At 46.7% G+C, this 14,249-nt stretch overlaps 1 protein-coding gene across 2 annotated transcripts in view; it reads left to right on the top strand.

The window, feature by feature from the left end:
- Positions 1–13,650, top strand: part of BCO1 (beta-carotene oxygenase 1) — a 41,812-nt gene extending 28,162 nt beyond the window's left edge. For both annotated transcript variants that reach the window (XM_036346904.1, XM_036346902.1), the window contains 4 exons: positions 6,148–6,253; positions 9,794–9,888; positions 11,106–11,217; positions 13,103–13,650. In XM_036346904.1, the coding sequence (XP_036202797.1) occupies positions 6,148–6,253; positions 9,794–9,888; positions 11,106–11,217; positions 13,103–13,326 (537 nt within the window). In that variant the 3' untranslated portion in view covers positions 13,327–13,650. The remainder of the gene's footprint in view (positions 1–6,147; positions 6,254–9,793; positions 9,889–11,105; positions 11,218–13,102) is intronic.
- The last annotated feature ends 599 nt before the right edge of the window (positions 13,651–14,249 follow it).

Below are 14,249 nucleotides of genomic sequence, written 5' to 3'. Positions count from 1 at the left end.
TATTTCTTGCCACTCCCTTCTGGCCTGCAAAGTTTCTGTTGAGAAATCAGCTGACAGTTGTATGGGTATTCCCTTGTAGGTAACTGAGTTTCTTTCTCTTGCTGTTTTTAAGATTCTCTCTTTATCTTTTGCTCTTGGCATTTTAATTATGATGTGTCTTGGTGTGGTCCTCTTTGGATTCCTTTTGTTTGGGGTTCTCCGCGCTTCTTGGACCTGTAAGTCCATTTCTTTCACCAGGTGGGGGAAGTTTTCTGTCATTATTTCTTCAAATAGGTTTTCAATATCTTGCTCTCTCTCATCTTCTGGCACCCCTATAATTCTGATGTTGGTACGCTTGAAGCTGTCCCAGAGGCTCCTTACACTATCCTCGCATTTTTGGATTCTTTTTTCATTCCACCCCTCCGGTTGGGTGTTTTTTGCTTCCTCGCATTTCAAATCATTGACTTGATTCTTGCGCTCCTCTGGTCTGCTGTCGGGAGTCTGTATAATATTCGTTATTTCAGTCTGTGTATGCTTAATTTCTAGTTGGTTCCCCAATATAAGATCGAGGGTCTCATTAGTTTTCTTGTAGATCTCATTAAGTTTATCGGCGGCTTCTAAACAGTTCTTGAGAGACCTTAAAAGTGTGGTTCTGAACTCTATATCTTCCATTGACAATTTTGTCCTGTTTCTTTGTCTCCGCATTTTGTTATGCTTCCTTGGTGCACCCCCTAGTGGTCTTTGTGCACAGTCTTATAGTTAAACCTTGATTGTTGTAGCTAATACCAGGGAGGGTTTGACCTCCAGGCCAAGTGGCTATGAGAATCAGCTGTGTCAGCAGTGAGAGAACTTCTGTCCTCTAGGGAGGTGCTAATCTAGCCTTTGCCTGAGGCTATCCGGCAAATGCCTCCGTGCAGGGTTTGGGCAGGGCGGGTCGCACAGGATCAACAGGGTGGGCCGGAGAGAGCAGTTATGGCGGCTCTCAGTCCTGTCCCCAGGGGCTCTGCCTCTCTGAGTCCCAGCACCCGCTGCAAAGCTCGGAGAGAAAGCTGCACTCGCTCTGACCGAAGCCAGACAGTCCCGCCTCTCCCGTTTGAGTCTGGGTCCCTAAAGACTCGCCCGGATCTGGAGCTCAGAGTCTGCGACTCCCTCCCGATTGAAAACGCCAACCGTGCCCTCCGCCGCCAGCCCGCTCGCGCACTGCGCACCTCAGAATTTGACTTCAGCACTGCACCTCCTCTGAGTGTCCGCATGCGTTTCTCTTTCCTCCTATTTGTAGGACTTCCACTCAGCCAGCGTTCCTGTGGTTCTGGGTGATGTCCCTTCCGTTTTTTGGTTTCACTTTTGAAGTAGTTGTTCAAAGCAGCAAACTCCGGCGTTAACCTATGCCGCCATCTTGGTTCTCAACCAAGCTAAGACGTTTAGCATGTATATTTTTAAAAGGCGCCGAGTGAGCCATCTGCTGCTTTGAAACTTGCAAGGGAAGAGTGAGTCTGGGAAGGGTAGCTCTGGCCACGCGTTCTAATTGCTATTTATTGTCCCTTAAAAAATGTCTCTTTGCTTCATTTTCAAGTAACCCCGCCTGCATATTGAAATCTGGAAATCAGTCTGGCCTCTATGCCCAGATCCAGCAGCTCTCATTTCATCCCATCCAAAGGCTTATCAGGGAAGAACTGCAGGCCATGCCACTCTTTCTCTAATGCCCTTCAGTCTGGGGCCTTTGTACATCCCTGTCCCTCCGCCTGCAACTCCATTCTCTTCCCATCAGATCTCCACTCCAGTCCTGGCTGCAGGTCAGACTTACCTGGGGGCTCTGAGACCACATCAGCTCCTGCTGGGCCCCAGCCCACATCCTCCAGGAGTGGGGTCCAGGGGTGGGCATGGCCTCAGAGCCCGCAGTGGATTCTAATTCACATCCAGGAAGCAAATTCCTGGTCATCCTGCAGGTCTCAAGATCCTTACTCCCCTCAGATGAGTCTATACACTCTAATGGCACCTGCAGCTCTTTGTAATGAACGTGTTCAGTCTCCTCTTCCTGCTGAAGCTCCCAGAGGGCCAGGACTCTGTTTTGTCAGTTTATCCCCTGCACCCATCATAGCGTCTGGCATTCAAAGAGTTCTCATTAAGCTCTTAAATATTTTTGAATGAATGAAAACATGAATCAAGGTCTCCAAAAGGGCACAAGGTCTTCCTTTAGCATTTGGAACATTTCCCAAGTGTTAAGTGTTTGCCTTGTAGAATGAGAATAGTGAAGTATATTCAGAAGTCTGGGGCCTCCTAGCTGCCCCAGATTCTCTTGTGTTTGGGCCAGCTGGGGTCAAAGGAAGGAGAGGCCTGTTTATGTAGAGTGGCGTGGGGATTGTGGAAGGCAGGGCTGGGCTGGGAGGGGCGTAGGCGTGTGCAGACAGTCCCTGCAGGTGCCCTGCCCTTGTCCTGCAGGTGGGTTCGTAAACACTGACTTCCCTCCTGACAGCCATCCACACATAGGGGCCTTCACGGGCAGGGGGTGGGAGGAGGGTAGGTATCTTGGACCTAGAAAGGGTAGCTCAGTTGGTTTGGTTTTTGTCTTTTCTCCAAATGTAAAAATGACCCATATTATAAGACAGCCACCATGGGAGTTCACTGTGCCCCAGGCCCTGTGTTAAGATGACTCTTCTGCTCTTAGACCTCAGCAAGAGGGGCCCCTGCTCTGGCCTTTCTCCAGCAGTTCCCCTTCCCCCCAGAGTGAGGAGTTAAAGGGCTATGGAGTGATGCCCACCCAGAGGGACCCTCCCCCACCCCACCCCTGAACTGGCTACCCTGGATCCCTGAATTTCCTGCCCAAATAGCCCCAGCCTGCTTGCAGCACCTGCTCCTGTCCTCCTCAGGCCCACGCGGTGGCCAGGGCTGGCTGCTGGCTTGGTGGTGCTGGCTGGCGCATCCATGCAGTGGGAAGAAAAGGGGCAGGGGCAGAGAACCTGGGCCTAAAAGCTGGCCCTCGTTCCACTACCCTATTCCAGCTCCAGACTCCAGGAGTTCCTAGAATTTTTAATTCACACTTGGGACCAGCACCATGCAATGGAACCTGCTACAATGAAGGAACGCTTATCTGTCCACCCAACGTAGTAGCCACCAGCCACATGTACTATTGAAATGTGGCCAGTGCAGCTGAGAAACTGAATTTTAAATTTTATTTAATTTCAATTAAACATTAAATTTAAATAGCCACATGTGGCTAGTGATTGCCGTATTGGACAGCACCGGTCGACCACATTGTGAAGGTCTGTGTGCCAAGGCAGAGGAGAGAACGGCCTTTTACTTAACCATTGGCTATGTTTAGACCTGGGGTTGGTGGGCCTCATTCTCATTGGGGTCCTGCAGTTTTAGGGGTGGTTACATGCTTTGCATGCTTCTCACCTCATCTCTATGACAGCCCTCTGAATGATTCATTATCCCGTGACTACAGATGAGAGCCACCTGCCCAACATCGCGGAATTGTCAGTGGGATTTGAGTTGGAGTTTGAATGCATGTCTGCCTGGCTCCCAGTTACTAATTATGATGGGTCTGGCCCTGGGCCAGGTGTTTTCATAACCATTATTTAACTTAATCCTAGCCATTATCCTCAGACGCAGGTCAAAGGAACCCATCCAAAAGTTACAAATGCCCCCCCCCCCGGTTTTACAAACGAGGAAGCCAAGCGAGGGAGGAAGGGGGCCCAGGGAGGCTGAGCAAGTTCACAGAGAAAGCTGTGGAGTCAGATTTCACACCCAGGGCTGCTGAACCCCGAAGTCCGTGTTTCGGGGAATTACTGAGATGACTTCTTCTCCCCTAGAATTTAGGGATTTCAAAGTAAGCTCGCAGAATTTTTGCTGAATTCTGGCTGGAAAGCCATTTCTTCCCAAAGCGGAGCATGTTGGCCACTGAAAGCAGCCGAGTCATGTTCATTACTGCTGTGTGTGGAAAAATTCAGTTTATCCCTCAACCAGTCTGACCAGTTTCAGGCTGGAGTTCTAAGACGGCTCTGCAGATCGACTCCCTAAGAATCAAGCCCAGGACATGCACGAGAGGCCTATTGCTGTCATGTGACTAGCAAGTCACCAGGAGGGGCCTCCCACCTATTGGTTGTGCATCACAGGTGGAGGCATTCGGAGCTTTTGTTTATAAGAAACCGTAGATGTGCTGGGTGCTAAGTGACTCTTAAATGCACTTTATCGCATTTAATTCTTACAACCCCTCGGCAAGGCACGTTTTGCCCCTTGACAGTTAAAGGAAAAGCTTACTGAGTCATGTATTCACTCATTTGTTTAGCAGTTACTCCCTGGGAGCTATGTGCCATGCACTGAACAAAATCTGGTCCCTGTCTTCACAGGGAAAGAGCATAAAAGAAGGAAGCAGCTCCCTAAAGAGATGATTGCAGGTTGGGACACACACCTCAGAGACCCTGCAGATTGAGTCGTTGGGGAAGGGATGTTGAGCTGAGACCTGCAGGATGGGAACGGGCCGGCCTCCGGGCCTTTGCACCTGCTTTGTCCTCTGCCTGCAGTGCTCTTGCTTCTGAGTAGAAGAATCGCCAGGTGAAGGTCTGGGCTCAGACTCTGCTTCTCTCTGTGTGTCCTTGGACAAGCCACTTTCCTTCTCTGGGCCTCAGTGTAGTCTTCTGTCAATTGAGGGATTGAACTAATAAAAATACCTTGAACGGCCCCTGCAATTTAATAGCTAGGATGCAGTAAATTTCCTGTCCTTCCCAGCCAAAAGCAGCGATTGTTCAAATAGGGTTGTTTTAATTATAAAAGCCCATTTTGGAAAAGTTGGAACGTAGAGAAAAGTTTAAATGAAAAGTCAACCGCCGAAACCGGTTTGGCTCAGTGGATAGAGCGTCGGCCTGCGGACTGAGAGGTCCCAGGTTCAATTCCGGTCAAGGGCGTGTACCTGGGTTGCGGGCGTATCCCCAGTGGGAGATGTGCAGGAGGCAGCTGATCGATGATTCTCTCTCATCGATGTTTCTAGCTCTCTATCTCTCTCCCTTCCTCTCTGTAAAAAATCAATAAAATATATTTAAAAAAAAAAAAAAAGTCAACCATAACAATAATTCTCCCCAGTAAACTCTGTGAAGACAGGGGCTTGTTTCTCATTCTCTCCCTGTGGTAACGGCAGTAATGTAGTAGTAGGAGTACTAGTGGCAATAATACAACAGCCATATCATCAACAGCAGCTGATTATCTAGCACTTTCTGCCAACCAGGCTCTCTTTAAATTATTTGCATGGATTATTTAATCTGCACAATAATTCAGCGACACATATACTATTCCTACAATGCGTATACTATACTCCATTATACAGGTGAAAACACTGAATTTCAGAGATACTAAGTAACTTACTCAACTCACATAACTAGTATGTGGAGAAATAGGGAGTGGCAAATGCTCAACAAATATTCAATCAATTGTGTTAAATCCCTCTCCTGAGTTACAATGATGGCAGTAAGGCACTGAACAGAGCAAAGTCTGATTGAAACTTGAGACCAAGGAATGTCCTTGATAGATATTTTTCTCCTAAGTAAAATTTATTGCATGTTTATTTTATTTTCAGCAGTGATACATTTTCACAGGAGAATATACCAAAGATATAGATAAACATAGAAAAAGAAATTAAGGTCTTCATACTGCCACTGCCTGCTATATTGTTAATATTTGGTCTATTTCTCCCCAGGCTCTTTTCAATGTAATTATTTTCGCTGGCTGAGGTCAGACTGCGTATGCAATTTACTCTGCTGCTCTTTTCACTCAGTATTCTATCATGAGCATTTCCCATGTTATTATGAACTCTTTATAAACAGTCTTTTAATGACTGATGCAGCCTTTTACAGGTGAATCATCCAGTGTTTAAAAAGTTCATTAATTTCACCTGTGAGGGATAAGGTGGCCCATGGTAGAAAAAAAGAGCCACGGTTTTAGGGGCCCCTGCCCTACCGTCTACCAGCTATCCGATCTTGGAGGAGTCACTTACAATCGCCAATCCGCATTTTTAACTAAGAATACCAGTTATGTAAATAGCTGCTTCCTGTGAGTAATGTGAGAACACAGCAAGATGGCATACACAGAAGCATTTTTTTAAAAATGTACACAGTAAAACAAATGTTTCTTCTGGGTAACAAGTTTTCATTTTTGTTGGAAAATTGATTCTTTCAGAATGCAGAAGTGGGCTCAAATTTAATCAAACTGGCATCTACGACAGCAAGAGCCCTGAAGGAAAAAGATGACCAAGTCTACTGCCAACCAGAGTTGCTCTGTGAAGGTAAACTACATCCTCTATCCCTGTGTTTAGGGAAGAGCAGAATTTCATGAAGCCCCCCCAGGCCTCTTTATGTAACCTCCTTCTGATTTAGAGATGCTACGCATGGACAAGGGACAAAGAGGAAGGCTCTTGGGGTTGTCCCAGTGCAAAGCATTTTGGTACAGTTGTCTTTCATATGCCCTCAAACCCCACCCAGGAAGGCACTGGGTGGTCATTGGACCTGGTGATTTTCACGGCTGCCCCTCCCCCCCAAATGCTGTGCTGTACTGAATGCGGACTAACAGGCACAGCACGTTTGGATCCCTACCTCTACACATTCACAATAGCCCACATAACAGGTGCTGTCAGCATGTCACAGAGGAGCTAACCAGGCCTCAGAAAGATTGAGCTATACACACAACGTAAAACCCTTGAATGGAAGTCACGCCCACTAGAGCAGGGCTCCTCCACCTGGCACTGCTGATACCTGGGGCTGGTCATTCTTTATGGTGGGGCCATCCTGGGCATTGTAGGATGTTGAGCCGCATCCCAAGCCTTGACCTACCAGATGCCAGGAGCACCCCCACCCTGAACTGGAATAAGCAGAAACATGCCCGGACATTGCCAGTGTCCATGGGGGGCACCATGGCCCTGATTGAGAACCTCCGCCCTGGAATATAACAAGTCCATGCGGCGGGGACCACGCTTTTGTGCTCAGTGTTATCACCATGTGACAAAAGTCTGGGTCTGAGTTCAACACTTGAGTTCGTAGTGAACAGGCTTGCCCAGGATACTCGGGGCGTGGCAAGGCGTGGCTCCCCAGGTGGCTGCCCCATGCCAGGTCCAGGCATCTGGAAGGGTGCTGGTCTGGGGACTTTCCTGGGATGACCTCAGATTTGACCACTAACAATCAGTTCTGTAAACAGTGCCCCATGGATCCAACAACCAATCTGTGTGGCACCCCAGACTCTCAGAGTCTTTAAAAGTGAAAATACAGATCTCGTTTTCTAATTCTTAAAAAAATTTCTTTTAAATCCTCACCTAAAAAGTGAGGATATTTTTTCCCCATTGACTTTTAGAGAGAATGTAAGAGAAGGGGGAGTGGGGAGGGACAGAAAGAGAGTATATGTAGAGAGAAAAACAGTGATGTGAGAGAGACATCGATTGGTTGCCTCCTGCTTGTGCCCCAACCAGGGCCAGTATTGAACGTGCAACCAACTGCCTTGACTGGGAATTGAACCCGTGACCCTTCCATCCACAGGCTGGTGCTCTAACCATTGAGAAAAAATGGCCAGGGCCATTTCTAATTCTATATATATGTGTGTTTTTTTGTTTTGTTTTGTTTTTACTGATTTCAGAGGAAGGGAGAGGGAAAAAGAGATAGAAACATCAATGATGTGAGAGAATCATTGATCAGCTGCCTCCTGCATGCCCCCTACTGAGGACTGAGCCTGCAACCCGGGCATGTGCCCTTGACCAGAATCGAACCCGGGACCCTTCAGTCTGCAGGCTGACGCTCTATCCACTGACCCAAACCAGCTAGGGCCCATTTCTAATTCTTAAGGCATCAACTTCCATTTTCTCTCATCCACCATGTGGTGTGGGAGATGGAGACTTAAAATATTATAGTCCTTTTGTTTCTGAGAATTCCTGTTTATTATAGCAACCGTGGGCAATACTGTAAAGTATGGCAATAAATAAATCCCTCATAATACCTCCACCTGTGACAACCCTTGGAAATACCCACCCAGTCTCCTCTCTTGTGTGTGGACTGCTTGGCGGATGCCAGGCACTCTTCTAGGAGCTGCTCAGCCGTCCTCTCCTTTCATCACGGCACTTCATCCTGTTGTCATCCACATTCAACGAGTTCACACACGAGGGGCTGAGCTCAGGGTAGTGAGAGTCCGAGAGATGTAGCCGTTACTATTAGAGCAACTCCAGCAGGCTGGTGTTGGCACGACCTCTTCTTCCTTTAGAACTGAGGACAGCAAAGCTGAGGACAATATGGTAACAGGCAGCAAAGCCAGGATATGCACCCAGGTTTCTCTGACTCAAAAACCCTTAACCTCTGCATTTATACTTTTAGGAATGTGTACTATACCATACTATCTAGAATGTTCTGAAATGGCTTCTTCTTCAAGAATGCATCTTTAATAAGCCATGCAGAATTTGCTGGGATGAGTCAGACTTTACTTAACCAAGTGCCTATGGTTGGCCATTTACAGTGTGGGGGAAGGGAGTCCCAGATCATGATTGAGGGGCCCAGGAGCATCATGGGAAGTCTCAGGCTGACTATGGGCATTTTTTTTTTTTTTTAGATATTTTTATTGATTTCAGAGAGGAAGGTAGAGGGAGAGATAGAAACATCAATGATGAGAGAGTATCATTGATCAGCTGCCTCCTGCACGCCCCCTACTGGGGATCAAGCCCGCAACCCAGGCATGTGCCCTGACGGGGAATTGAACCATGACCTCTTGGTACATAGGTCGAGGCTCAACCACTGAGCCATGCTGGCCGGGCTATGGGCATCTTTTTCCGATTTAAGTGTGTGGGAGGTCCCTCCTCATCACATTCATCATGACCTGTGTCTTGTAAGTTTCATGGTTACTCACCTGTAAGATTATACATCTTCCCATCTCAGGAATCTGTTCCCCTTTGCTCCTCAGTGAGCCTGAGAAGCATTTATGCTTTGGTCCTTCTCAGGAGGCCTTTCTGTGGCAGCTGTCCCCATGCCTGCTTCCTCTTTTCTTGGACATTATATTTTCATCAGCAGTTGGCTCCAACTACCTGGCATATTTCATCAGAGGGGGACTTTCATTTTTGTATTCAGCTTTACAAATTGAATCTGACATAACAGGCATATATCAATATATATGCATTCACATGGACAAAATTTTAAGGGTATTTTTTAATTTAAAAGCAATAAGTACAATGAAAATTTCACAAAATGAGAAATCTAGTGTACAATATAAACTATAAGGAAGTTATCACCCCAGCAATGCTTCTAAACTTTTCGCTTTATTTTTTAGCATAGTGGATATAATTCTATAATCAGCCTTTTACACTTAATCTTTTGAAATGGATACTTTCCCATGTTATTAAAATTATTTGTAGATATTATTTTAACATAAGGTTCTTATATGAATTCGACAGATTTATTTAATTATTCCCCATTGACACTCCTTTACACAGATTCAGAAGTTTCTTTTCACACCCACACACACGTGTGTGCACACATGAGTACTTTTTTTTCCAAGAGCTTTAAAAAATTGCAGTGGCTTCTGATTTTAATCGTGCAATTATTTTTGATTTCTATCTTGGATAATTAAAGATTTTTATATACTTAAGTACCTTGCTCCTGAACCTTCTACTAGAGCCAGGATAATTATCAGAGGTTCCTTTCCCCTGCCTGGTGACTACCCTGATCCAATCCAGGGCCTGAATGGAGTTCAGGGATCCTGGCCTGGGAGATGTTTTTGTGGAGAGGGTGCCCAGCCCTGCACAAAGGGCGATGTCCTAGCCCTCAGGATGGGCCTTTGTCAGCTGTGTCATTCTTTCTAGGCTTAGACCTGCCTCGGATCAATTACGCTCACAACGGGAAGCGATATCGGTATGTCTTTGCTTTTGAAGTTCAAAGGAGTCCCATCCCAAACAAGGTACTGATTCCTGGGTAATCACCGCTTGCAACAGTCCTGTCTGTCTACAAAGCTAGGTTCTCAGACTGGGTGACCTTGATTAGAAGATGGAGGGCAAGAGGGAGGTCCCCTGGGGGACAGGAGGTAGGTCAGGGAGTAAGGCCAGTTTGGAACCCAATACATTTGAAGCAATGATGAGCCCAGGGAGGGAGCTGTACCTACTGGGCTGGAGCTCAGGAAAGAGGCCATGGCTGGAGTTTATCCATTGATTTCTTTATTCCGTACGTGTTTTTCGAACGCCAACTATGTGCTACAAGGTAGTAGGCAATGAGGATAAGGAAGTATACAGGGGGATCCCCTGCCCAACCGCTCAAGCAGGGAGGGTAAAGCTGAAACTTGGAAGATTTAGTTGTGGTTTTTTTCAAACTAGTATTTGTGGAACACTTGCTGTATCCCACGGGATAGGCTAAGTGCTGTACAGATACCACTTTTATCTTCATTTTTAAACAATACAATGGGAAGTCTGAAAAAAATATACACTGCAAAAAAGTACACACTAAGAAAATAAAGTTTTCCACACACACGTACACACCCCACAAGTGACTTCCCACTAACCCCATACCCTACGGGAAACAGGCTTCCTGGTGATTAAGAGAAGTCCAGTGATCTGTACTTTTAAAACAACAAAAGAATTGTATTATACTTTATTTTTTAAAAAGATTTTTTTATTGGTTTTTAGAGAGAGGAAAAGTTGAAGGCGAGAGAGAGAGAGAGAGAGAGAGAGAGAGAGAGAGAGAGAGATTGGCTGCCGCCTGCAAGTCCCCAACAGCCCGAGATCAAGCCACCAGCCCGAGCATGTGCCCTGACCAGGAATTGAACTAGCAACCTTTCAGTGCCCAGGGCGATGCGAAACCAACTGAGCCACACCAGCCAGGGCTGTATTATACTTTAAATGTTTGCATTGAATATGTTAGTTTATTTAACTATAGAAAAATTGCAATGTGATACCAAACACCAAATAAATTCAAGATTTTTGTTTTGAAAAGAATTCAGTGTGTAGTGTCAGCTACGTGGTGGCAGGAGGACCTTTGCTTCAAGTTAGAGGAGGAAGCTCATTGCTTTCATGACTCCAAGATGTCATGTTGGAGTCTACATTGGAGGGGCTTAATCCTCTTTCTCTGTGAGATAAGCATGCTTTCCAACAAGTCATCTCCATGTTTTCCTCTTTGGATGTGCAGATACTAAAATATGACATTCTCACAAAGTCGTTCTTAAGATGGGGAGAGCAGCACTGCTGGCCGTCGGAACCCGTGTTTGTGCCTACACCAGATGCCAAAGAGGAGGATGACGGTAAGACCCGGGGAAGGGGAGCCCACCCACTGTACTCTGCCTGTGATCACATCCTCAGACAGAGACATCCTTTGGGGACAGTGGCCCTGCCCACATCACACAGCTGGGGGAGTCACGCTTTGAAACCCAGGTCTGTATGAATCCAAAACTGCAGGGTTAGGGAGTCCTCAAGACCACCCATACCTCTGACACCAACTACGAGTTTTGTGGTCCCCAAGACCACCCTTGGTTTCAATAGAAGGGATCACAGAACACACTGAAAACTGTTCCTCTCATGGTTATGGTTGATCTCAGCTAAAGGATGCAGATAAAAAGAGAAGAGGTGTTGGGGGCAATGTCCAGCAGAGTTCCATGCATGGAGCTTCAGTTGTTCTCTCTGGGAAAGTCATGGATGCCACCTTCTCCCGACAATACCCGTGGAGTATCACCGACCAAGGACACTTCCCGGAGCCTTGGTGTCAGAGCCTGTGGGGAGTTGGGGGGGGGGGGGGGTTGGCCACGTAACTGTGGTTGACCTTTAGTCTTCAGCCCTTCTGGAGGTCAAGCTGACTCTGGCTTAAAGCTTCCATTAAGTCCCTTTGTGAGGGTAGGTTATCTGGCTGGCCGCAGGTTAGCCATTACCTCCTGGCATTGAATTATTCACTACACAAAAGCCCACTTCCCAGTGAGCAGTACCACCCTTTCCCAGAGTAGAATCTTGGTTTTAAAATTCACTTTCATGGCAGGGTCAGAGTTCTTCATTATCTAAGCATGTAACTTTTGGGGGAAGGAGCACCTAGAAATGTGTGTTTGAGGCCCACCTTGCTTTTCTGGGTTTCCATATGACAGATGGTCCTTTTCCTCCTTGATTCTGACTTTGACCCAGAAATGCCCTGCCTACACCCATGAGGGTGCTAAGGATGGTAACAAGAACCTTGGGTGGGGCTGCCCCACAGAGCCTGCCAGCTGCTTCCCTCAGGTGAGAAGGGAGCGGTTTTCTACCTACTGATCATGCATGGCATGGCTCCAGGCTGGGGACTTCGTGTCACTGTCATCTCCGAGGTGGGGGGTTGTGGGTACCACCTCCTGCTGAGGCCGGCCTTCCGCTGGGCTTTGAGAGTGTGTGCCATGCATTTTCTCCATGGGCAGAGAGTAGCATTGTCTTCTCTTCACCACAGGAGAGGCTAAAAGAATGAAGCAACTTGCCCACGGTCACACGCCCAGCGCTTATAGAGATAGGATTTGAGACCAAGCCAATCTGACTTCAGTTATGCTCAACCACTCTGAAACCTGGGAGGCCCTGGGACAAAGCACAAATGTTAGCTGGAAGTTTATGTGCATTATTTTGTTTAACCCCCTGTTCCTTGAGAGTGAGTGCTTAGAAAGTTTCCATTGTACAGAGGGGGAAGCTGAGGCTGCCTTGAGGTGAATTGGGCTCATTCAAATGCCATTTGAGTGTAACTAGTCTGAATTTAGCCAAGTGACACATATTAGCCTAAATGCAGCATCGAAACCAATTCTCTATAGTCAGTTTCTAAACACTAGAGAAATAGCCATTTTGCAGCACATGCAGTAATTTACAAAGTGCTTTTATGATTCATCATGCAAGAGATCCTCTCAGCAAGCCTGTGAGGGGAGGGACATTATCCCACTCTACAATTGAGGAGACTGAGGTTCAGAGAGGTAAAGGGACTGGCCTAGCCAGGGCTGGAAGCAGGTCTCCTGACTCCCAGTTCCCTGATCTTTCTCTTCGGCTCACACAGAATATAAAATTCACTTTCCTTCTGTTTTGATAGATACTGACATTCATAGAGGACAGGGAAACATAGCTGAGAAGCTCGTCCCTCCAGCTGGAGGAGGTTCAAGGCTGCACTTTTACAAAGTGTCTCTTTTTGTTTCCCCAAAGGAATTCTCTTATCGGCCATTGTCTCCTCCGATCCCCAAAAGCTGCCTTTTCTGCTTATTCTGGATGCCAAAACTTTTGCAGAACTAGCTCGCGCATATGTTGATGTGGACATGCACCTGGATCTCCATGGGTTATTCATCCCGGACACAGACTGGGACCCAAGGAAGCAGGCCCCTTCCCAGGAAGTCCAGGACAGGGCTTCATCGCAGACAGGACAGGTGTGAGCGGCCCCATGGGTAGGCTCCCGGGGACACAGGTGTGATCCCTCTCTGGGTCCTTCCTTTCATTTGGTGCTTATTCTTTCGGTGTTTGCTTTGAGACAAAGGTTTGGAGATAGAGCTTATCAGTATCTTTCTTTCATTTCATTTTGGCCATAAAAACTTTGAGCATTGATCAAATATTTATTGATAGCTCTAGCACTTCTAAGAAAGCCCCTTTCTGCCCTGGCCAGTTTGGCTCAGTAGATAGAGCGTCGGCCCTTGGACTGAAGGGTCCCAGGTTTGATTCCAGTCAAGGGCATGTACCTCGGTTGCAGACTCCTCCTTGGCCCGGGCCCTGGTCGGTATGTGCAGGAGGCAACCAATCGAAGTGTTTCTCTCACATCGATATTTCTCTCTCTTTCCCTCTTTCTTCCATTCTCTCTAAAAATCAATGGAAAATATCCTTGGGTGAGGAAAAAGAAAGAAAGAAAGAAAGAAAGAAAGAAAGAAAGAAAGAAAGAAAGAAAGAAAGAAAGAAAGGAAGGAAGGAAGGAAGGAAGGAAGGAAGGAAGGAAGGAAGGAAGGAAGGAAGGAAGGAAGGAAGGAAGGAAGGAAGGAGAAAGAAAGAAAAGAAAGAAAGAGAGGGGGGGAGAGGGAGGGAGGGAGGGATGGAGGAAGAAAGAAAGAAAGAAAGAAAGAAAGGAAGAAAGAAAGAAAGAAAGAAAGAAAGAAAGAGAAAGAAGAAAGAAAGCTCTTTTCCTATAAAGACAATGACCATGAATCAGAAATTATGTTGTCATGTATTCATCGCTCTTAGAATGACAGAGAAGAGATAAACATTTATCTTTACTTCTTCCTCTGTCCCCTTCTCTCCCTTTCCTCCCTCCATTCTTTCCAGTGGGCTACATTGTATGTCTGGGAGTTCCAGCCTTCTCACCATGCCCTGT

The sequence above is a fragment of the Myotis myotis genome, unplaced genomic scaffold (genome assembly GCF_014108235.1).
Source record: "Myotis myotis isolate mMyoMyo1 unplaced genomic scaffold, mMyoMyo1.p scaffold_m19_p_19, whole genome shotgun sequence".
NCBI lineage: Eukaryota > Metazoa > Chordata > Mammalia > Chiroptera > Vespertilionidae > Myotis > Myotis myotis.
Note: the sequence above shows the minus strand (reverse complement) of the source record. Positions and strands in the feature narration are given on the sequence as shown.